General features: G+C 41.0%; 1 protein-coding gene across 2 annotated transcripts in view; it reads right to left on the minus strand.

Moving 5' to 3' along the window:
- Nucleotides 1–5,595: 5,595 nt before the first annotated feature.
- LOC120525116 (TSC22 domain family protein 4-like) overlaps nucleotides 5,596–25,873 on the minus strand; it is a 112,342-nt gene continuing 92,064 nt past the window's right edge. For both annotated transcript variants that reach the window (XM_039747141.1, XM_039747140.1), the window contains 2 exons: nucleotides 11,035–11,086; nucleotides 5,596–6,906 (listed from right to left, as the gene is read on the minus strand). In XM_039747141.1, coding sequence (XP_039603075.1) covers nucleotides 6,694–6,906; nucleotides 11,035–11,086 — 265 coding nt within the window. In that variant the 3' untranslated portion in view covers nucleotides 5,596–6,693. The remainder of the gene's footprint in view (nucleotides 6,907–11,034; nucleotides 11,087–25,873) is intronic.

Raw genomic sequence — 25,873 nt, forward strand, 5'->3', positions numbered from 1 at the left:
TGAGGAAATTTCACGAATGGACTTATTGCACAGGTGGCCTCCTATCACAGTACCAGGCTTGAATTCACTGAGCTCCTGAGAGTTACCTGTTCTTTCATAAATGTTTGTAGACGCCGTCTGCATGACTAGGTGCTTGACTTTATACACCTGTGGCCATGGAAGTGATTGGAACATCCGAATTCAGTGATTTGGGGGATATTCCAATACTTTTGGCAATATAGTGTACTTGTCTTCATGTTTGTTTGCTCTTTGTTTCACTGGCAATTTCTTCTTTTCTCAGTCTAAACCGACTGACTGTTTTGAAATACACCATATGGCCAAAAGTATTTTTAAAATTACTGAGGTCAGGTATTTCAGCTGCACCCATTATTAAGAGGTACATCAAATTAAATACATGGCCATGCAATGTCCATTGACATACACTGGCAGTAGAATGGCTCATACTGAAGAGCTCAGTGAAATAAAATGTGTCAGTCATAGGATGATGCTGCCTTAGCCACAAATCAGTATATGAATCTTCTGCACTGCTAGGCCTGCCCTGGTCAACTGTAAGTGCTATTATTGTGGAAGTGGAAGTGACTAGGAGAAACACTAGCTCACCTACGATGTGGTAGACCCCACAAACTCACAAAGTGCTGAAACCCATAGTGCGTACAAATCTCCTATCTTCTGTTGCATTGCTCACAACAGAGGTCCAAACTGCTTTTGGATGGAACATCAGCACAAGATCTGTGTGTCAGAAGCTTCATGAAACGGACTTCCTTGGCCAAGAAGCTGCACACAAGCCTAAAATCACTATGTGTAATTCCATGTGTTGGCTGGAATGGTGTAAAGTACGGCATCAACAATCTCTGGAGCAGTGGAAACATGTTTTCTAGTGTTATCAATCATACTTCACTATCTGACAGTCTGAAAGATGAATCAGGGTTTGGTGGATGCCAGGAGAACATTCATTCTGGACTGCATCGTACCCTTACTTGAAAGTGTGCTGGAGGAGGGATAATGGCCTGGGGCTGTTTTTGATGGTTAAGACCAGTCCCCTTGGTTCCAGTGAAAGCTACTTGATGTTGTGCAGAAGGCAAAAGGAGATGATTTACTCAGACTGTCTCAAACTGAGGAGACTTCATGGGGGCCTAATCCAGGTATTTAAAATCCTCAAAGGCACTGATAAAGTAGAACCAGCAACATTATTTCAGTGTAAGTGTGAATCACATATTCGAGGACATTAGTGAAAATTAAGGGGAAGCGTATTTAATTGAAGCCAGGAAGCACTTCTTTACAAAAAGAGTGGTGGGACTCTGGAACAAACTACTGAGACATGTAGTTGATGCAGAAGCTGTAACAACCTTTAAGACATGATCTGGATGAAATATTGGGGCAGCTTAGCTATTAGCTAAGCAAAGGAGCTTGATGGACTGAGTGGTCTCCTCTTGTTTGCTCAAAATTCATTGTTCATTGACCACAGTGAGTGGGCCTCTGGCAACAATAATAACAAAAGACAAGGAGCAGAGAAAACACATTGTGCGGATGGAGAACATGGAAGCCAGGATAATCAAGCTCTGGCAGCAAAACCCATGACTCGTCTTCTTCATCATACCATGACCAGCAGGAAAGGGAGAAAGGTTAAATGGACATCATCCAATGACAAAAGTACTTGAGCAAATGTTTACCAGAAGAACCCAAAATAAACACACCCAATGGTAAATCACATAGACTACTGTATGTACCTCCAATAAAATAGACAATGTATTTTCCTCATCTTCCTGACCAACCACATATCTGGTTATGTTTTTAGAGCATAGCAACACAACTTTTTTTCTTTCTTGCCATATAGCCATACTGTTTTTTGGAATGGGTAAAGCTTAACTGTGACAAGGCAAAGACCCTGTACACATATAGTCTGAGCATACATCATGGCACGTCAATTGGACCAAACGTGTTTGTGCACTTTGAGCACATATTCAACTGGCGACTCTAATGTGCTATGTGAACAGTCGTTTAACTGCGGTTTCTAAAAACTGCACAGCGTACGCCCAGCCTGAGACTGTTGATTACAAACGGCACCTTAATCTCCACTGAGAAACATTTATTAAATTTTACTTGACTGATTTTCAAAATGCCTTCCAATTTACCAGATTTATCAAACTTTAGCTCAGTCCACACCACCTTCTAGGACAAGAACTCCCAATCATTGCTTAGTTTATCATTCAAACAGCACCCATTTGGTTGAATCTCTGAAGAGTTTGGGAGTCATCCTGTCTTCAGTGAAAATTAAGAAGTCCACCTCTGTGTTCCTCTCTGTCACTGTGGTGTGAGCTACAAAAACCATCTAATCAACATGCGGTATCAGAGCCAAAGTCTATAGAGGAGGCCGAGGAGGAGGCTGGTGAGGGTTATTGAGCAACAGCCATTCACCTGTGTTAGTCTGGTTTGTGTTGGTGAAGCTGAAGCTGGGAGGCTAGGCTGCCTTCTTGTGTTATATAGTATGTGTTCTATTGCTGTTTTTGATGGGCGGCCATGGCCATTACCAGGAATGGAAGGACCGTGGGAGAGTGAAGTGCTGAGGCAATACCTCCCCTGGGATGCTAGAGGGCAGCCTTCCTGGATGGCTGTGATACCACGGATTCCTGCAGGGCACGTTGAGAGTTGTGTGTGGTGCAAACCTGTTGGGTTCCACAGGGGCCACCAGGAGGAGCTACAGAGCCATGTAGAGGACTTCCACCATACCTGGTTAAGTGATTACTGATGAGAACACCCCCAGTATTGGGGTAAAAGGAGCCGCCTCACTTCATTCAGTGAGCCAGAGTCGGGAGGAGGTGGACGAAGCTTGCCTGAAAGGGAGTCGAACTGAGAGATGGATAGAAGGAAGAATCTAAAGGACTGTGCTTTATTGTATTGTGGTATTCTGAGACTGTGCTGTGGGGAGAAAAAAAAGCTCCCCGATTATAAATAAATCATGTGTTGTGTGGCAAACTTGTGTCTGCCTGTCCGGTCCACACTTTCTATTTTTATTTTTCATAATAATGGGTCAGCTTCAGAGTACCTGAGATATTACTATGCTAGCAGCAGATCAACATCAGACTATGTAGTACGGTAGTAACAGGAAATGATCCTCAGGTCTTAGTGTAGTCTTAGTGAACAGTGGACCAAGTTTAACTAATACACAGCTAGTCTTGGTTTGGCCTCATGTTTCTCCTCGGGTTCCTCAGCTGGCTGTCCAATTGTCCATTAATGGTGCGTGTTGGCGATTAACATCTTGCCCTCTCTTGATTAATAACTTGTCGCTACACATTCCTCTTGATTTAAAGGGACAAAGCACAGGGAAAAAACTACATGTTCATGTCAACTTATTAAAAATTAATTGCAATCATAGGATGTTAACGATAGAGCTGCCAGGCAAAAGTAAAAGAGGAAGGCCTAAGAGAAGGTTTATGGATGTGGTGTGAGAGGACAGGCAGGTGGTGGGTGTAATAGATCAAGATGCAGAAGACAGGAAGATATGGAAAAAGATGATCCCCTCTGGCGACCCCTAATGGGAGCAGCCGAAAGAAGAAGAGCTACTGTACATTAGATTGAAACAAGTGTGACTATCGTTATTGTAAACTCACTTAGATTTTATGGAAAGGCCCTGAAATCTCTAAAGGGAAAAGTAATGTAACAACAGGTACACATTAGTAGAATCATATCTGAAACATAATTATCTTTCCGCAACTCATTTCCCAATGATGCAGATGATACAGAAGAGTTGATACAGTAGACCCCTGCGAAGTCGTGGTTCAGAGTTCACGGCCTCAGCCATTTGCTGGTTTTTCCTTAGAACCAAACTACTAATTGTTTGTGGAAATTGCAAATATCCTCTGCAATTTTTATGGCTTTTTTCATGGCAATACTGTACTGTAGAGAGAACAGGAAGCAGCTGTAGAGAAACCCGCGACTTGGGATGGTGAAAGTAGCCAATAGAATTTTAAACTGCAACTCCCAGCAGTCCCTGCAGTGGCTCTGATTGGTCTTCTGCTGAGGGTGCTGGGGCTGTTGAGGTCAAAGGATGTCAGCGCTGCTTTTAAAAAGGGGGCCGGTGACCAAAAGCAAAAAAAAAAAAAAAAGTTTTTGTAATTTGTGTTTCAAGTTCCTGTCTCTCTGCCTGCTTTCTGTTGGGTTACCTGTACTTATTCATTTTGTCCTGGATCGTTTCATGCGTCTGGATTTTCTGCCGTCTGCCTGGGTACATGAGGACTGTAAGTGGATTCATGGCCATCCTGCAAAGAAAGGAGAGCTCCTGAACCAGTCCACCTGTCTTCACCATTTCAGGAACTACCAGTAGTACTATTTGTACATTCCCAGTCAACGTGCAGATCTCTGGACTATCTATTTTCATCATTACATTTCATCCGTTGTCATTTTTCATGAACTTTTTCATGATTTACTGTGTGTGTTATGTTGTATTTAATGTGTAATCACCGTAAGGGGAACAGAGGTGGAATCGTCGTTTTCTTATTTCATTTGTTTTCATTACATTCTTTATTTGCTGTTTGATTACCGATTTGCTTTGTTTTTATCTCTGTTTGAGGGTGCATCCCTGGAATCTCCACCATAAAAATAAATAAATCACCGTCTTCTCGATGGACACTACACTTACTTAAAAGCCTGTCCTTTTTGGCTGATTGCTTTGTTTCTCTCTCCTCCCCCAGACATTCTCTGTTCCTGTTGGGGGTCCCACTCCCATTGTGCTCCCCTATGATGTTTGTCTATTGTTTAATCGATAACTAACTGCATACTGAGCTCCTTTTACTTCTGATTGAGACATGTCTGTTTGAAGTCTTCGAATAAAGTTCCTGTCTCTACAATCTCCTGTGTTTCTGTGCAATTCTCTGACCCAAGCTGCACTAAGACTAGCCTGCAAGCATCAACGCTTACCTCTGTGTGCTTGCATGCTGCCAGTTCAAGCACAGTTGGCTCAGTGATTTTCATCCATGGCGTCAGTTGCACCATGTACATATTGTTCCAGTAGTTTTTCTAAATAGTTTTTACAATTTATTAGCATTGTGTAAAATAATCAGTGTTACAGTAATTGTGATGCTCTTTTCATGAAAAAAAAAAAAAACGTGTTCCATTAAAATTTCACTTTTTCTTTGTTAATTGTGACGTTCACTTAAAGTGCAGCAAAAAAGTATGTGGCAGTTTAAGGGCTAAAGCCCCAAGATGCCGCTGAAACGAGCTGCACTGTCTAAGGCTTCTGGCAATGAAAACGCGTTTGCATGAATTACAGTAAATATAGCAGTAACATCGGTATTTTACATTCTAGCACTGCGGGAGACATAGCAGTACAGTTTGCAGGTTTACCTTTACATTCTTTATTTTTAGTTAATGTATTAAGCTGAGTTTGAAATTAAATTAAAGTGTTTTGGGGGCATATGTAGGGTTTAAACTATGAAAATAGGCATTTTTTAACCACCTCCAAAATTCGCGGGTGCTCTAGGAACACAACCCATGCGAATTTTGGGGGTGTACTGTACTTGTCGTTCATTGTGCACCCTGCTGAAAGAATCCAACAGTCACAGATTAATATCTTAAGTATACAAGTAGAAGTTGTGTATATAAAATAAAAGAGAGGGACACCAATGCTTGTTTTTATTTGTTTTACCATAATCATTATTGTTATGCATTTGCGATTCTTTGGAAACACAGACGCACTGTTAGACCAATAAAGCTGCTTTTGAGTTTAAGGGAAGGGCAGAGGTGTCACAATGCTGCACAAACAGAGCTGCTACCCCTGCTCTACTCTCGCATGCACAACCACATTCATTTCACATAACTCAATTGCTTCATGCCTGCTTATGGAAGGAAAGGAGGTTTTGGTTTTGGAGTCCAAGTCCAGTCCAGCCTCCCCTTTGTGTTCTTTGAGAATGCTTCCCAATGGTTACCATATCAGAATGCTCCTTACAGATAAAACCCCTGTCAGTCTGGACCCCTCAGCCCAATCATTTGTGCATTACAGTATACACAGATTTGCCATTTCAATGTGCTCTTTGTAGTCCACTCCTTCCTTAGTTGTGCTATTGACACTTCATTTTTGGTCTTGAATTAGAGTAGTCGGTAGGAACAGGAGAACAAGTCAGATACACAGCACTTCCCCAGGAGAGTTGTATGTCTTGGTTTCCATCTGTGATTTTTCCAAGCCCATATTTGGGGTGGTGTGGCATGAAAATTTTTGGTCCTCGTGAAAAGGCACAAATGGTAGCCTGTGTATGTGTGTTGGCCACAAGAAGGCACTTTATTGACCTACAAAAAGGCAGTGGGAATTTGAGAGGGCTGGTGTTTGGTTTAGTTTGTAACGATTTCTGCTGGTGTTTGTTCCACGCTTCATGCACTCATCTTCCAGGACCACAGAAAAGCATAAGCTTTGGTAGTGAAAGGTTAAGAGTCAAATTCTTTAAACATGGTTAGGACAAGACTCCAATCACAGTGAAATATTGCCTGCAGTAATGGCAAGTGTCATATCAAACCCATCAGTCAAGATAATGTCCATCAGGTGAAGGCACACAGGCTTCTTCTCAATACCTGGTTATGTAGATTCTGTTCATATCAAAGGCCACCTCTTCCTTTCCATTTTTTTCTTGGGTATGCCAGTGTTGTAAAATGCAATGTGGTAGCATTTGTTTGGGTGTCCAAACAGGAGTGCGAAAAGAGATCACATCAGGCTGAGGTGGGGGGTGGCCCCCCGCTTGTTCCTGTCAAAGCCTTCATTTGTGTTTGTAGCTGGGACAGCTGATCTGAGGAAGCGATGGACTTGAGCACACTGTTCTCTCGCTCCAACAGTGAATTCCTATCAATCAGCTCCTTAATTTGCTCTCGGAGGACTTCAACCTCTTCACGTACTGCGTACATCAGATGGCTTTTCACCAGGTCCTGAAAAAAAAATAGGAAAGAATCAAAAATTGAAGAAGAGTGACATATTTTAAACAATGAGAATCAGCAGGCATACAGAGAGACATCAAATCAAAGGGGAAGTCTGTCCGGAAGTGCTTGGTATGTAAAGACCCCGTCACACTACAAGATGTTTCCAGTGATTTTCAGTTTACACAATCTTAGCAGGTTGGGGACAGTCGCTGTGGACCTCTGTGACTCCGAACTATCTGCTATTCGCCCCAACTATGAGAAGTCGTGTCACGGGCGGTCTTATTAATTGATTCTAGTGGGTTTTAAGAACTGCCAGATGAATTAACCACCACTAGTTAGAGGCTTGCCTACTGATTACCAGACAAGTGGTACAGTAGTTAAAAGGGCACTGGAGTAGGGAAGGGGTAACTGTTAGAAGGAGGGCGAAAACAAAGAAAGAAAACTCGATCAAGACCAGAACAGTGTGAGGTGTATTCCAAGTTGACAGTGTCAGGACTGACAGCAGAAGGGAGGGAGCAGGACCGATGGCTGTCATTCAGTTCCGTAGTGCGTCAAAATTTGAGTCTACCAACTTACTTTCAGAGATAACAGAGGAGAACGAAGAGTTGCCGCAGGGCGGAAGGGGGAAGAACACAAGTGGGAACAGTGGATCCAAAGCGTGGTGGAATCAGAATTGAGGGGGTGGAGGATACTGGGGTTCTCGTTAGAGGGGCATTGCGATTATCTTGCTCTTTCGAGTTATCTGCAAGTAACAATGGATTGGAATGCGGTGGACTATGCAGGAGGGATTTGCTCTGCTGTCCTGGTAGTGAAAAAAGGAATACATTGTTGATGATTTTTTTTTTTTTATTTTAAAAGTGTTAATTTGTATATTGGACTCCTCCTCCTATTGGACATTTTTAATAGGCACTATTTTAAAATAAGATGTATTGGTACTTGTGTACTAAACGGATGGCAGTGAAACCTCTCCCACGGAGCCCAACACTAGAATGAGTAGGGGAAAACCTTATGTAACCTCCCTCTTCCCAATGAATATGTTATGAATTAATCAAAACACTTCTGTTTTCCTTTGTCATGCCGTCCGTCCATTTAGTGCACAAGTACCGATTTATTTATTGAATACCTCTGTAAACACTGTGATACTTTATTTTGTATTTTAATAAACACTATGCACTTTTGCAAGGAAAGTCTGGTTTGCTTTGTCACTTGTTAGTGGTCAGTCTTGGTCATGAACTACTAGATGACCAAACAGGGGTAGGCATCCAGGGCTGTGGGCACAGGGCATCATTAAGTCACAGATGTGGGCTCTGAGTATGCCGACAACCAATAAGCTCTCAACCGAAAGTTCAATGCTTAAAATGAAGCCACGTGGAACAAAGAATGCGGCACGGGTGTTTAGGATTCATTTGTGCTATATTAACATGATTCCATCCCAGTTTATAAATTCTTATTTATGTCTTTTTTGTTCAGTTTTGAACCTTTCATTATTTTCATTTATGCTGTTGGAGGAGAATGAGCATCCCGGATGAGACATACATTATGCTGGCCTCCCATCTGGGTAATGACGAAAGCAAATTGGCCAGCGGATCGGAGAAATAACTTGGTGTCTGGCTGGCAGGAAATAATGGATGGACCAGTGGAAGCTGAGATTAGGGAATGGTTCCATTCCCCATATGCCAGGTGGCAGAGGTCCTCATATGGCAACCCAGTTGGGACACTGGCAAGGGTGCTTGAGAATTGGAGTCTGGAAGTGCAGCCCTGGATGGGTCCCTGAGTCTTGTTAAGAGGGTGCTGAAGGGGGACGACCTCCCCAATTTCTTTATGGCCCATAAGTGCTTTCCAGAATACAGGGAGTGGCACTGGAAGCATTCCCGGGTCCGACATAAAAGGAGTCCACTGTCCACTGAATCAAGGGGAAGTGGGAAACACTCAATGGATGTGGAGAAAGAGGAAGACCTGTCAGTTTATTCTTCATTTATTGTAGAATTGTGGCACAATGCTGGAAGAAGGTCTGTAAAGGTGGATTGAGGAATAAATATTCTTTATTTTACTCTATTAACAGGTGGTGTATTGCTGGGTCTGTGGTCTAGTTATCTATTTTTTATTTTGATTATATAGTTTCTAGGGGTATATATTTATTCTCCTTCTAGTTGGTGGGTGGACTACCAAAAGGCAGGGCCACCAACACCTGACCACAAAGGCACTTTTAAAGGCAAGCTGAGAGATTTTTGGAGGACTATTCTTTGGTAAGCCAAAGGCTTTTCTATGTTTTTTTTCCTTTCCGTTGAGAGACACTTTGAATTAGGGAGATATTTAAGTGTATTTAAACATTTTGAACTCAAAGTGCTAACTGGCCAGGAGTTGAGTAGTCACTCAGGCTGAAAGGGAAGGGAGCCTTTTCTGGGCAGTCTTGCTAGAATACTGGCCTATTTCCAGTTCTATTGTGGAAGCCCCACACCTTTGCTTCATTTCTGAATGTACCGATTCATAACCGTCTGAGGTCTTGTGTTTGTTGTACTACTACAGAATGGAAAAACAAGGGCTGAGATTGTGGCTGAACCTGCTGTACCTAGAAAACGTTTGTACAGACACTGGTGCTGTCAGGCTTCACATCGATTGGCTGTCAGCAGGCAGTAATCCCATGATACTTTGGGAATTTGAAACTGTGCTAGAAAGGCATCAAGGTGGTGATATCCAGTAAACACAGTCGTCAAGTTTGACATCCTTTCCAACTAGAAGTCATGCGATGTGCCACTGGCTTAAGAAAGCTGTCTAAACATGCAACTGGGGTCTGGAAAGGTGCCATTGGGGGGAAGGAGGGAGGGGAGCTACAGCTTTTTTAAGGATTGGTGCCTGAAGTATGTCAGGTCTCTAGAAAGTGGCACAACTAGAACAAGGAGAAACTTTGTGTGCAGCTGCAGAAACGATGAGGTAGATTTTCAGTAAGAAAGGAACAGGGAATGAAACATAGTTTAAATTCTAGCAGGTTTCATTAACCAGAAAAATCTAAACTTATCTGTCATCTTGCCTGAGCTTGTACCAGAATCAAAGACGTAACTAGAAAGTCTTATTAAAAATGCTCATGCTACTATTACGTTTTTTTTTTTTTATCCATAAACTCAGCTAAGCAGTAAGCCTATATGCTGACATTTATACCTAAGGACCTCCGATGTCATGTGTGAAGTCAGAGACAAAGTGCCGGCACCCATAACAAAACATGGGAAGATGTTAAAATATTTTAATAGTAAAACTTCATGAAAACCAGTCGTCAAAACAAGAGTCTACTCAAATCCAAACTATGGCATGGATGAGGAAAACTAAGGAGAAAGTATGAAATAAAGTTCTGAAAAATTGACACCAAAACCAAATCATAGCACTCACTTCTAATTTTGACAGAAAAAGGTGCCACTACATGATGGTTCACTTTTGACAAGTAAGCATCTTGCAATTTTCTGAAACTACTCTTTCCATTACAGGATTGCTTAGAGATGAAGCCTGTCCTGTGCATATGGATAGAATATGAAAACATGTATCATTTTAATATCCCGGCAGGCGTACAATCTGGAATTAGCAGCTATATGGAAAGTGAGAACTGAGCAGGCGAGGACAAGTAAGTAATGTTGTCCACCAAGGGCAGGAAACCAATGCAGAAACGTTAAGTGTTTGTCTACACATTCTGTCCTTATTAAGGTTAACAACTCCACTAACTTTTCCAAAATTACAAATTATGCAAACACATCATGACATACAGTGGATGCAGAATGTATTCAGACCCTCTCACTTTCTGCACACTTTATTGTGCTGTGAATTTCATTTTAAAAGGAATAAATTTGCCATTTTTAAACAATCTAGCCACTCAATCCTCCTGCCACTACTTTTATAGGCAAAATTGCCACTAGATGACAATTCCCCTTTGGAAAGAAAGCATCTTGCAGTTTTACATACAATAACCCATAATAATAAAGCGAAAGCATGTTTCCAGAAAACCAAAACTGGACAACTTTCTAAATTCACTGTCGCACTATGATGGACAGCACTTTCACATGATATGTAAGTGTGCCCAAGTCGATGAGCGAGTACAATCTCCTCTTTGCCTATGGAGTGTTAATACCAGATAGACAGATTGACATGACTTACCATGGCCTGCTCAATCTTGTTGTCAATGGCGATCATGCTGCTGCTGGATCCGCTAGAAAGACAGACAGAGGCACATTTAGAAGGTGAGATAAAACCATTCCAACCATAAAATGTGAGTCATAAACCAGACCTGGACAGACAAAGATCCATCAAAAACCCACTTGTAATTTTTTAAAAAGGCTGCAGACTTTTTAAATTGTCATTATGACACCATCACTGATGACGTGAAATGGGCACAATAGATGCCGGCTAGCATCAAGAAGGCCAACCAACGTTTTTACATCCTTACATGTCTGAAGAAGGCCAGGATACCTCATTTTTGCTCGCCACTTTCTACAACAAATCCTCACTGGTATGGCTCCTGCTCAATTCAGGAGGGGAACGCATTACTGAGTGTGGTACAGCTGACACGGAATATCGTGTTCAGGTCATATATAATACACGCTGGTCCACACCAGTACACCTAACCAAGAGAACAACTGAGTCATCGGTCTAGAAGCAGCGGAGTCCCAGTCATCAATGGAAATGCTGGACACTCCAAATTAAAAAAGTTAAATAGCCGGTCCTTCATTGTAATCAGGTCTGGGGTCTTCCATCTAGAAGCAAGGAGAAGTGTAAAAGAGACAGTGCTCAAACAGAAGAATGACTGCTGGTGCACTGACACAGCAAGGTCTGAAAGATCTAGGCGTATAAGAACAGGTGGCAAGAGAGGAATAAGAACTGATACCATTGATGAGAATAAGTAGGAGATTAGAGACCAAAAAACCAGGACAGACGGACAAAACCAATACATGTGCATAAATGTGCCAGGGACATCATGTGGACAGAAGTGACAGAGGGGATCTGGGCTGGTGTCCAGCAAATGAAGCTTACGAAGGGGGGTAAGATATAACGTATGAATTAATTTAGGTAACACTTTAGTTTAGGTACTGCAAAAATGCATCTATTATTTATTTACTGTTATATAACAGGACCTTAACATACACCTTTTGGGTCTTCATAACACTTATAGTGCATCAGTAAAGTGTGCATTCATTGCAGGTGACCTGCTAACAAAAGTTCACTGAGACACATTTCTCTTGATATTACATATTTAGTATAAGACCTGTGAATCCTTCATATTAACAAGTCATTTCTACCAGCATGTCAATACCCCGCACTGCACAGACGTGAATAACCCATCTGCTGATGAAGACCCAAGACACCTTTGTTAAAGTCTCGTTACATAACAGCAAATGCATAAATAGATGAATTTTTGCAGTACCTAAACTAAGGAGTTATTCAAGTTTAAACTGAATAAATTAATGGTTCAAGTTTCTGAATGAAAATTTGATATTTCTGAAAATGCTATCCCAGCTATTGGCTGAGGAGAACGTGAGATCCCATGACCACTGAGGGATAAGGGGTAGAGGCTCATAGAAAGGCTTATATAACAACAAAGTGAAAAGTGAGACGGGCTTTCTGAGATGACATAAACAGCTAGCAAGAGAGAGCAGATGATAATAGGACAACAGAGATGCCAGTGAGACGCCATAGGCCATAAGCAGTGAACAAAGCTGAAGGTGGTAGTAAAAGGCGGAAGACGGAATACCAAATCAAGACTGAAGATTTTGAGGCCAGAATCCTCAGACAGACCACTCAATGGACTGATACCACCCTGCATTCAGGAAGGTAGAAACCTTGAGTGACCACCTAATAGCAACACCTAATTATTAAAGGTTACCGAGTGGATGCCTAACTTTCTTTCAGTTTTATGCAAGTAGAGAAGAGCCAAGCAAAATGACACCTTTTATTGGCTAACTAAAATGATTACAATATGCAAGCTTTCGAGGCAACTCAGGCCCCTTCTTCAGGGAAGATGTAATACAGAAACTGAAGTTTTCTGTGTTTATATCCACACACTAGGACAAGAAACAACAATGGTAAATCTTTAAAGGAAAAATCTTAAATGTAAAAAATGAATAGGTTCACTCAGGCTAAGATTAATTTAACAAGAGAGAGAAGAACAATCTATGGTCAAGAGATTTTTGGATAACATGACTGTCCAACAAAGTCCTTTGAAGTTTGTGATGAGTTTTTCAATACAATGCAGATCTGTAGTCAGGTTGTCTGTGTCAGTCTGAGAGATGCAAACAGTCCTCATACCTGGCTATAAAACTCTTGTCTCTATTCAATCCATGCTGTAATGTATTAAATTTTAACATGAGCTTAACTTCCCATTCTTTTCTCTCTTGCTGTGTTTTGAAGTTGCCCATAAGCACTGTGACTTTAAAGTCCCTCTCACAGTGTCCATGGCTGTTGAAGTGGGCCGCTACAGGAACATCTGTATTGTCATGTTTAATGTGGAATCTGTGTAAATTCATTCTCTGGCGGAGTGTTTGTCCAGTTTCTCCCACATAGAGTGCAGTGTCAGGACATTTCATGCAGAGAATTAGGTAGACCACATTGGATGATCTGCAGGAAAATGATCTCTTTATGTGATGTTCAAGTCGGCAGTGTGGTATAACTGTACGGTCTGTATTGTAGATGTGGGCATACGTTTTACATCTTTTCTGTAGGCAGGGAGATGTGCCATTTGCTATCAGTTCATTTAGGGAGCTTTGGACAATTAGTTGCTGAAGGTTTGGTGGTTGTCTGTATGCCAGGAGGGGAGGTTCAGGAAATACATTTTTCAGTGTTTGGTCACTGTTTAGCATTGGCTGAAGTTCTTTTATAATTTTTCGAAGTGTTTCAAGATGTGGGTTGTAGGTGACAACAAGGGGGATGCGGTTCTTGTTGTCTTTGTTTTTATATTCCAGAAGGTTGTCTCTGGGTATGGCAGTAGCTCTTCGTATTTGAGTGTCTGTTGTTTTGGGGGTATAACCTTGTTTGATGAAATCTTGTCTGAGCTCCTGCAGCTGTTGACCTCGGTCTGTCGGGATCACCCTAGTACTACAGTTTTATGCAAGATTTAAATAGTACATGCCATAATGTGCACAAGGTGAAGTTACGCAGTTCTAAGATTTAAGCTAGCACTAAAATCTAATTTATTTTATAGGGCAGTGCAGAGGCTGGAAGGATTGAAGAGCTTAACCAAGTCCAAACTGGACCATAACACACAAGCCCAATGGTACAATTCTAGCACTACACATAGAAGTGCGATGTCTTCGTCACGCCTATCCTGGATTCAGACTGCAAGTTTCATTCTGGATTTCCTGCTAGGTGGCAGAGGAAGCATGGAAGAGGCACAGCTTTTCTCCACAGTTCATAAGGCAATTTCCAGTTCATCACCTCAGCATCGTGGCTACATCACCTGAAGCTGACTCAAGAAAGCGTGCTTCAATGTATCAATCCTGGGTTTCTGTTACATTCGACACACCATGACATTCTCAAATTTGTTTAATCCAGTTTAGGATTGTCGAAGGTCAGAGTCTATCTGTACAGCAGTGGGCACAATGCCTAAAAGAGCTCTGGACAGGGCATCAGTCCACCACAGAGCCCACACACTCATGCACCCACAATAACCTAACCAGCAGGACTTTGGATATGTGGCAGGAAAACTGGAGCTCCTGAAAACTCCAAGTGGCTTCAAACCCAACAACACATTGTGGGCAGCATAGTTCCATGTTACAGTGCCACCTTGTACAATGATGGAAAACGTACCGAAGTCACCCTTAGCAAACATTTAAAGATTTCAAACCTGAAATGAATCGAGCTATAACAAAGACTTGGACATTGAATAAACAGCCAGCAATCAGGACACTTGGACTGATACTTTTTAACACAACATATTGAACTGCGTGCATCTTTGAACTGATAGCAGCGCAAACTCCTAGGTATTCAAATCAATAAAAATCTGAAGGGGTGAAGGGGCATGGAGAAACGCTTGCAAAAAAGAAGCAGTGTGGAGAGTGGGCACCTGCTTTGGAAAAGTGACACAGATGTTAAGTGATACTTAGGTCTGAAAAAAACAATTTGATCTGTTTATGTCAAGCTAGGAAGTCTCTTTGTGCCCCGCATGCAGGTATGCCATACATATGGGGCACTACAAAGAAGCTAAACCTTTTATTTATACTCACACCACATAACTACAACCACAGAGTGTAGGTGAACCAAATAATGAACAGAGAAATCTCCATGATAACACAGTCCCTTTTCTTACACATGTTCTTCAAAAACAAAGCATAGGTAAGGGGCAGCGGCAAATGTGTCCATCAGCTTATCTTCTAAGATGGTGGTTTTCCTACCGTTAGTCTTCTACTTTAGCTCTCTCTTTCAAAAAGTGAGTATCTCCTGTTGTGCACAGCCAAAGGAAAGAAGGCACACAAAAATGTCTTAGCATCTTTCAAAACAATGCCAAGGTAGATAATACTTTGTGCCACACTGGAGCATGGGCAACACAGTGCTCTAATGGTTCTGTTTTCTAATCCCACCCATGGCCACTATTTGTGTGGCACTTGCACATTCTTCTTGTGTCTGCAGGGGCTTTTCTCCAGATACTCTGCTTTTTTTTCTTCCCACATGCCATGTGCTCATTAGTTTAAAATCAAGAGTTCCAAAGTGGTCAATATGGGGTCGATTTAAACTTTCTAGGGGTCAATAGTTTCAATAAAAAAATTTGGGGGTCGACAACAGCAAAAATAGACCCCCTTACTACTGCTATTTGTTTGTTACTTTAAAATATCTATGATTCCAATAGGTACCTAATTAAGAAGTAAAGTAATTAAAAAAAAAAACATTTTCTTGATAAAAACACATTACATACGAAACTTGCGAACGAAAAGGTAAAATGTGTCATTAAAAGAGTCACACGTAAGAATGCATGAAAGTACATGTAGCACAAACATGTCTGTGTATTGTCTTATCGAACGTATCAAAGCAAGTGTGGACATGAAAAACCGTTGCACGTCCACACTTGCTTGCGGTGGGACGAGATGACGGATATTCGATATTAGCAGAATCTATCAGTCTTGTACGGTCATACTTTCATAAAACACTAGAAACTGGTTTGTTTGATGTGACATGTACTTATTTGTGATTTGAACTTTGAATATAATTATTTATTGATGAGCAGTACTACGAAAAAGAAAATCAGAGGACACAGTTTATTTATTCGAATTTGAATGAAAAATCTTCTGTTTCAAGTAAGTACATACTTTATTGTTTTTTTTTTTATCACAGGGGCTGTCGAAATTGTTTGTTAATAAAAGTTTTTATTTCTTCAAATAATAATATGACTGAACCAAAAAAGTAATGCAGACAGTACAGCTTGAACCATTTGTACTTATTTTGAGTTTACATATTTATTTCATAAATGTCAAAAATGTAAAAAAAAACCTCTGCTTGTATTTTTTTGCTTTAATTTTCGTTAGTGCAGGATTCGATATTAAATGTTGCACAAGATAATGCCATATTCCGTAGTTCTTTAATCTTTTTCAATCATTAATTGCAAGTGATTAAAATGAAAAGTTTGATATCTAATGTACAAATTTATTAATTTGAGTATCTAAAGTAAATGACTAGGGGGGTCGACGGTTTTAAAAGTTTTTGGTAAAGGGGTCTGCGGCCGAAAAAAGTTTGGAAACTCTTGGTTTAAATGATTATTCTAAATATGGGTGTGTGTGTGTGTGTGTGTGGGCCTCGTTATGGAGTGGCACACAATCCACTTCCACCTGAAACACTTTGGCTCCTTTGGTGATCCTGAAGCTGATCAGAAGTTTTGAAAATGCTCCGAACAGCCACTCACACATTCTTACTAGCAAGAAGCTCAATGAAAACTGGAAAAGGTTTTCACAAAATTAGGGTTTTGCACCTAGCACGACTTTCTGATGCTTACAGCAGTAAAAAATGGGTCATCATGGGCCAGCTTGTAAGTGCACATACTGTCCGGCTTATTACCTGTACAAGAGAAGCAGCAGTGAAAACAGCATCTCGTCAATGTTGCGGTTGAATGGCGTCCTTGGGTGAGAGCAGCTGCTGGATGAGGCATTGCTGTTAATATCCAAGTACATCTTGGTGGGCTCCTTCTCATTTAACATATTTTGACGTTGCTCCCTGTTCTCCATGTGGTGGCACTTTGACATGACAGGTAGGGCGTGGCTTTTCAGCACTTCAGTGTTGTTTCCATTGCTAGAATCTTCACTTGAAGTGACAGTCGTTCTCTGTGGTTGGGGGGTCTTCCGTTTGTAAAGAAGTGGGGCACCTCGTGCACCATGCAGCATGTTGAGTGCCTCAAAAGAGCAAACCATTTTGTTGATGTCCACTGGCATGGCTGAGGAGCTGCTAATTGCCTTCTTTAGAAACCAGCAACTTCTTTAGAAAAGACGATCACAAGAATTTAGGAAGCCAGCAGTATTTCTCTGTCTTAATCAATCCCCCTTTACTAGAATTACTTGGTGAGAAAAATAAAGGAAGTCTTCAAATGTAGATAGAGTCTTGATTAGTCTTCCTGCAGGACTTGTCTCTTCTGAACTAAATGCTTACAGACTTGCCGGTCTCCTTCTCTCATGGCCCACTCTCTCTGTTTAAATGTGTGCCGGCCACTGCCCATTGACTAGCTGGCACCAGCGTCACCACCTCCTACTGAGTCATGACCCCCCCAAACACTGAAGACATTGAATAACCTCTACTGTGGGGCATTTCATATCATACCAACTAGGAACTGACGGCTAAATGCCAACGTCATTTTAGAGGGACTGACGCAAAGGTAAGTGGCAACCCACGTAAAATGCCCGTGATAAAAATCTAACCAGCTGTGATTTGCATCAGCCTGTGGGCAAGGAACTTTACTGGAATTGTTACAGAAAAATAGAAGCACTTATGAATTGGGCAGGCTGGCCACTTGGCACCTAAAAAAAAAAATAAATCAAAAACTATTTGCAGGTCGGGCTTCTAAACCATGCAGTCACTTGGAAAAAAACTTAACTTCCATTTTTTTTTTTTGATTCATTATGAAAAACTGAAGGCAGAAGTCACTTGTGCCCAATGAAATAAGAAGCAGGAGACAAGGTCTGAAGATCTGAAAACAGAGGCTAGGAAATTAACTCTCACGTGGATGTGAGAGCAAAGAAAATGAGGAGTCATTTGAGTCCGGGGATGACAGGACATGGAGACCACACTGCCATCACCATCCAGGAAAGACAGGACATAAGAAAGAGCAGCAAACAATAATACAGTTGACTATACTGGATAAAAAAAAAAAAAACTTAGGGTGGGACAGACAGGATGGAGACTGAGATGCCCTCTCAAGGAAAGAAGGAACTAAAAGGTGCGGTCAAAAAATACGGTTAATGTTTAAATAATAAAAAAAAATGATTACAGTAAAAGACACATTTCCATGAATCCCCCTCAAAATACTCCCCCCTCACTTCAAACACAGTTATCCCACCATTCTTGTCACTTTCTGAATCAGTCCTGGAAGTCCTCTTTTGTGATTATCTTTAGTCGTCTTGAATCGATTTGAAACATTTACCTTTCATGGTCATTTTGACTGTAGGGAAGAGCCAGAAGTCACACAGTGCCAGATCCGGTGAATAAGATGGATGAGGACACACCGTAATGTTTTTATTTGACAGAAATTGCCGTACCAGAAGCATGGAGCATTGTCATGATGGAAGATGAAACCGTTTGCCCTTTTCTCAGGTCATTTTCTATGCACATTGTTTCTTAAACGCTCTAATAAGCCGTTCACTGTAGTGTTCCCGTGTACAAACTCAGCTTGTACAGTTTCATCAAGGTCAAAAAACACAATCATCTACACATTAATGTTGGATCTTGATCGACACACAGGACATTGAGGCAGCCACGACTGCGCAATTTAAAACACTCATGAAAGAGGACTTTCAGAACGGCTTCAGAAAGTGGCAAGAATGATGGGATAAGTGTGCTCAAAGCGGGTGGTGGAGTATTTTGTGGGGGATTAATGGCAATGTGTCTTTTAAAGTAATATGTATTTTTTTAAATTTAAACCTTCACCATATTTTTTGATCACACCTCGTACAGGCAGAGAAACCACCAAGAACTCCATTGGTAATGTTCAGAGATCCAGAGAGTAAGAATACTCTGTCTTAAAGAGAACTGGACACAGAAGTGAAGATGCATGGAGACTGAGAAGCTGCCGGTATTCAAGGGAACAGAGGACATGTACATTGAGGGAACGCTTCTGTGGCAGCCAACAAACTACAAACTGAGATCTCCCATTGTCCTAAAAATAGACATGGCAATCACAAAACATTTCTACCCAGAATGAGACACTTTTCATATTAAGGATATTGAAGAGGCCATCTCAGCTATATAGTACTTAGGCTGTGAAGCCATCCCTGCTAACTTATATTGGCACGGAGATCAAGACACTGAGAAAGGAGGAGACTGCTCAGACAAGGAAGGACCTGAAGACCAATAGGCTCCTTTTAAAAGACTGCTGAGAAACTGGAGTCAATGGAGTAACCTTAACCCAGAGAAGTAGAGTAGCCAATGTCTTCTTAGAAAGGTGGGATTAATAACCAAGAAGCCACCTCTGTTATGACACTAGGAAACTGAAGGCAAAGAAAAAAAAGCATGAAAATTATGAAGCTTCCTCTAACCCAAGGGAGAAGCTATGTGTTATATGGAGGGGATGAAATGTAACTAAGATACAGTAGGGCGTGAAGATTAAACAGTAACCTTACCCAGGGAGTGTGGCATGGAATCTGAAGATACACCACTTCCATGGGTAGGTAGATCATAACAGGAAGAGCCTCTTTATGCATCTTCAAGAGACAACTAAAGACACAACTTTTATTTCACCAAATCAAAGTCATGTTGCTCAAGCCATAGCCAGGAGATCTGGCCAACATCATCAAAAGGAAAGAAAACAGAGCTGTGCAGGAACGAGCAGATGAGAGAGTCAGTGTGCCAGAAAAAGAACTCAATGACTCTCAGCAGGAGAAGCCTCAGTGGCTGTTCACATCTCTGTTCTCATGTGTAAAAATGGCATTTTGTTGAAGCCCAACATTTACGGAACAACAAGAGTTGTGAGACTCAGCACGAGATCTTATGAATACTTTTACTACTAGACAGTCTGTGGTCAAACAATGATTTACTGTTTTTCTACCCCCAGAACATTCTGTGTCTCCGCAGAGGAGTAGCCTGGATCTCAAAGTAACTCTGAAAAGCTGATGTTCTCCCACTCCCCTCATTCCACGACAGCAAGGCGTGGGCATCCAAGTAGCACCACATCACAGGCCTATTGTCTCCACGGTTTGTTTTTTGTAAATCTGCAGTGATTCCAGTCTTTGTCAGACTGTGAGAATGTTCTGCTCCATCCCACCCACATACCTGCTTGCCTATTGTCACATGTCTGGGGTGGCCACCTCCAGGCCCTGTGCAAGTTCAATGTTTACCACCACTGGCTACTGTGGGGTGGTGGGAGCAAAGACAGTAGCCTTCTGGAAAAATATACAGAGGACTATAAAGTGCACTGCCAGAAGGGGCACTCAAAGGAAAGAAAGAACAGAAATATCATAGCACCAGTAACGGCGCACTGCATGATAACGTGCAGTGAATATACTTGCCTTGAGTTAAACATGGGCGATATGGCCTAAAATCAATATCACGATAAATTGAGCAGTTAACCTCGATAACGATAAATGGATGATAACCACCCCAAGTGCCAAAAAAACAAACTTTTTTTTTTTTTTTTCATTTGATGGGGCTGTGGCAGGCAGCATAGTTCCTCCAGTTATTTTGATAATATTATTCCCCCTAGACCTATTCATTGCAATTATATTATTACCACTTTAAAGGACTGTAAAATGTCACTGAAAATAAATGAAGACAATAGTAGTAAGTACTTTTAGTGGTTAAGATTTATTAACTGAACAAAATAAAAAGTGTAGGATACAATATGTAACCATGCTCTCTAAAAAATGTGTATCCCTTGTAAACAAAATAGTTTAATAATAAATATGTTTCACATTGGCTATTCACAAAGTAAACAATGATTGTGCAAATGTAATGCCATCATGGACAAAGGCCTATCTCTGCTAAGGCCTTGAGGTAGCATATCTATCCAAATCTTCACACCCAACATCACCCCAATTCATGGTCTAATTCTCAAATAAAGCAAGCAAAATAAAGTAACAATTAAATAAGACCTCTCAGACCATATTTACAAAATTAAAAAGGGTTGGCACAGTAATAAAACATTTTAAAAATCATGTATTTTGCTACATTTCACAGCACAACATGATCAACACTGGCTCACAATAAGTCTTCTGTAAAAACTTTCTGGATACACTGCTGCTCAGCAGTCTTAAGTATTTTTATGCCTATATAAACATTATTCAAACATTAATACTTTCAATTTTGAATATGACACACAGAATTAAAGTCACTTTAAAACACACCAGATGTCACCACCCAAATATATTAAGATGTACACACTTACCGACTGCCAGGTGCAGCCTGTGCCCAAAACATTGCACCCGTGTCCATTTATTGAGCTTGACAGCTTTCACAATATTTGGGCGTTGTCAGTTGTTATAGCAACAAGGTCCTCTTCACTGATGTCCCATGCAGACAGCATCGCTCTCAACCCCTGTCCAACCATCTCCCCGTGTGATCAGATGGAAAATAGGCCGTCTCGAGCACTCTGGCACGCAGCTCCCATTTGTTGTCGATGTAATGAACTGTGAGACTAATATACGGCTCCATTGTGCGGCTGGACCAGAGATCGGATGTGGCTGCAACGTGCTTAACGTATCTCAATTCAGCAGCAACCTTTTTCCTCTCTGTGCTGTACATGCTGGGAATGATAGTTTTTGAAAAATATTTTCGTGATGGGAGTTCGTATCTCTTGTCAATTATTTTCATGAAGTGTCTGAACCGTTATGTTCCACTGTAGCAATAGGAGCCATGTCTTTTGCTATGTGGTAGCCTATAGCATTGTGATTTCTTGCAATCTTTTTGAAGTTCGCTCATATAGTTGAGTACTAGCAAATGCTTCGGTTATTGACCGCTGCCGGGTGGAGGAAGACGTTTTTGCTGGTCCTCCTAATCTCTTCTCGCTTTGAGCTTTTTTTATGTCTTCGAATTGAATCACATGGTTGTGCTGCAGGTGGTGGAAGAGGTTGGTTGTGTTACCTTGACTTGACGCAACAGTCTTTTTGCAGAGTTTACATTTAACAATTTTTTGATCAATATCATCCTTGTTGAATCCAAAATGTTGCCAAACGATTGATGATGCATTTTTTTTGTTAACAAGCGTCTCCTCTTCCTCCTCCACCAGCTCTACCTTCGTCGCTGCTGCTTCAACATTTAAATCGTCCTCCATTTGTTCACCCGTGTCTCGTCTTGTTACAGGTAGTAGAGTCATGTGACTCCACCCCGTCAAGTCTGTAACGTAGCACAGCGTCTTAAAGGGACATGAACATCGCCAACCTGCACATGCCTTTTCTTTTTTTTTAAAATACCGAATTTACCGACATGGGCAAAATGACGTCGATGAGAGTCATAAATTTCGGTAACGATAAATTTTTGATATATCGCCCAGCCCTACCTTGAGTATTCCTAGTTTTCATCCTCTCTCTGTACATTTAGCATTTATTTGCTCAGAGGTTGATGCGCTTGCTGATTCCTAAGCAGCTCTTCTTTTCTACACCCTAGCGGCCCACTTCTTCTCTTCTTCCGTCGGCATCTTTTCACATTAAAACTGATTAAGTCAGTGTTTGTGTTGCAATTACTTAGTACTTTTTCTTTCATTTTTCACTTAAGCTGGCACTTAAGTCACTTAAGATATTTAGAGGTAGGGGAAGTGACGGCAAAGGTGGTTTGGAAGAGAACAGAACCCATACGCATGCGCTGCACGGCTGCCCTGCTGGCTGCTGCCGATAGTTGATTCTGCAATAAAATAAAATAAAAAGTGGAATAACCTTGGAGGTCAGTCATCATCCCGAAAGCGGATAGTAGACGTCACGCAGTATACGTGTACCAAATTTCAAGTCAATAGTTCAAACGGTTTGTGAGCTGCAGGCGATTTAAAATCCTGGACAGATAAACGAACAGCCACGGTAGCGTATTATATATAAAGATAATTAATACCATGATAATCGCAAACCAGTGTAATCCAATTCAGGGTCACTCAGGTCGGAGCCTATTTGGCAGTACTGGCAAAAAGTTAATCTTGAAGAACCCACTCAATCAATCAATCAATCAACATTTATTTATATAGCACATATTCATACAAAAAAAAAATGTAGCTTTACAAAATGAATAGAAAAATAGAAGACACAATAAAAAATAAACATAAGTCAACATTAATTAACATAGAATAAGAGTAAGGTACATGATGCTAATTTAAAGTTCTTAATCAACTTCATCTGCACTTCCTTGGGATTATGGAAGGAAACTTGGATTATTTGGAGGAAAACCCACATAGACACAGGAGGGACATGCAGACTCCACACAGTCAATGACCAGGCGCAGGATTTGAGCCCACAAAGCTTGATCCATTATTAGTAAACTCACAGAGTTTTGTAAAGTCCAAGGTAGGGATGGCAGCCTTCAGCACTTAAATGTCAAGCAATCAATTTGTTACTTAATAATAATACATTGTAGTTATATAGCACCTTTCCCATGCTCAAAGATCTTCACAGAAATTCAGAATGAGCAAAAAGGCATATGGCAACATTGGATACAAATAATATCTGAATAAAACACTAAATAAAGATAAATGCAGGAAACACAAAGCTTTGAATTAGTAAGTGACAAAAAAAAAAAAACAGAATAAAGATCCAAAATACTACAAGAACACTGAGATAAAATAAACTAATTTGTGATAAATACGAATATCATCCTGAGCATTTGTGCTTGAAAGAAATGGTCAGAATGTCAGGGTAAGTTAAACGCCTTCCTGAACAAAACTTGTGTTTTTAAAGGAATACACTAAATCTCACTAATTTATCTGTCTCCCATAAAGTGTGTTTACATGCACCTGAAAAACTCTGCTCGGGTTATTACTGTCTAAGAAACCAGCTTAACAGATGTAGACTTCTCTTCTAGTAACCCGATTATGTGACCATGTAAACTTTAAAACTGTTAAGGATTTGTATTCTGTGCGAGTCCATTGCACTCTGTCAGCCTATCCATGTCTTAGCTTCGCACATGCATCCAGCAGCCACGGGTAGAAGCATCTGCAAGATACACTTCTCAGGCAAATGCTCAAATGATTGTGTTATTTCCTCTCCTGGTTGAAGTAATCTGTTTTAGTTTTTCAGATGCGGCATGGTGGCGCAGTGGTAGCGCTGCTGCCTCGCAGTTAGGAGACCTGGGTTCGCTTCCCAGGTTCTCCCTGCGTGGAGTTTGCATGTTCTCCCCGTGTCTGCATGGGTTTCCTCTCACAGTCCAAAGACATGCAGGTTAGGTGGACTGGCGATTCTAAATTGGCCCTAGTGTGTGCTTGGTGTGTGGGTGTGTTTGTGTGTGTCCCGTGGTGGGCTGGCACCCTGTCCAGGATTGGTTCCTGCCTTGTGCCCTGTGTTGGCTGGGATTGGCTCCAGCAGACCCCTGTGACCCTGTGTTTGGATTCAGCGGGGTGGAAAATGGATGGATGGTTTTTCAGAAATTGCTAAATTTATGTTGATGAGCTGGACATACAGTGCTTAGCTCAGCAACACAATCTCAATAGCAGTATGGTAATGCTTTTAAAGAAATATATATTATATATTCTAATTACCTTTAAAAGTAGCACCTTCATTATTATTATTCCAGCAGCACTGGGTGTAAAGCAAGAAGTATGTCGCTCCTTTGTAGGGCTCAGTTACACAGCAAAATAGACAAGAGAGGGCTGCATGCAATCCGGTAACAGGGTCAGTTTTGTTTTAATCCAGCTATTTGCTATAAATATTTTGAAACTGTGGTATCAGGTGATGCAGCAGCCAGTATTCATATGTTAAATCTTCAGGGGCTCAGGTCAAGGATGTAAAAAGGGGATGAATGTTACTTAGCTCAGAGCACGCACATAAAGAACTAAACGTATTTCTAAAATATATATTGGTATATAATAAAATATTTATATGTACTGTTCAAAAAAAAAATTGTCCCCCTAGATAATGCTATCCTGGAGGAGTCGGACTATCTTTGCAACCTGAATCAGCTGCAGGTACCACCTCATGCTACCAGGAGTGAAAAGGACACAAGCAAAACGCAAAACTAGAGAAAAATCAATAAGGACAGATAAGAAGAGAGCAATTGTCCATGGCCACCACCTGCAAAGCCATTTTGTTTTTGGGTGGTGTCTTGCTGTTTTCTCTGTCATTTGGACCAAAGCAGGTAAAGATGATTCACAATTGCTTACGTCTCCTAACTGGACAGAGTGATATCCCTGAAGATTAATTGACGTAGTGTTAGACTGTGATGATTAGGTGTTCCCAATTTTTTAGAGCAGTGTATATAAATGTAATTGATGGAAAAAGGCAATGACACTCGCCATTTTACTTGAGTCACTCTGACTAGAGCAGGAGTTCTCAATCATGGTCCTTGAGGACCACAGTGGCTGCAGCTTTTTCTTCCAGCCAGTTTCCTAATTAGAAGACGGGCCTTGCTGATAATGAAACTTGGTATTTAATTATTTGGCTTGATAGTACATTCATTACAGTTTCCTTCTCTGAGAACATTATCCAAGTATTTTGTGGACCAGAACAGATTTAAACTTAACAGTTCTTCCAATTCCTCTGCCATTTATTTATTTTTAACACAGATACCTGATGGTGCATATGGACAGGTTTAAAAGGAAGCCCGTTAGCTGGAGAGCTGCTGGTTTATTGGTTATCTGCATTTCATTATTAAGTAATGTCTGGTTAATTAAACAGGCAACAATTAAAAC

Source organism: Polypterus senegalus, chromosome 3 (genome assembly GCF_016835505.1).
Source record: "Polypterus senegalus isolate Bchr_013 chromosome 3, ASM1683550v1, whole genome shotgun sequence".
Taxonomy (NCBI): domain Eukaryota; kingdom Metazoa; phylum Chordata; class Cladistia; order Polypteriformes; family Polypteridae; genus Polypterus; species Polypterus senegalus.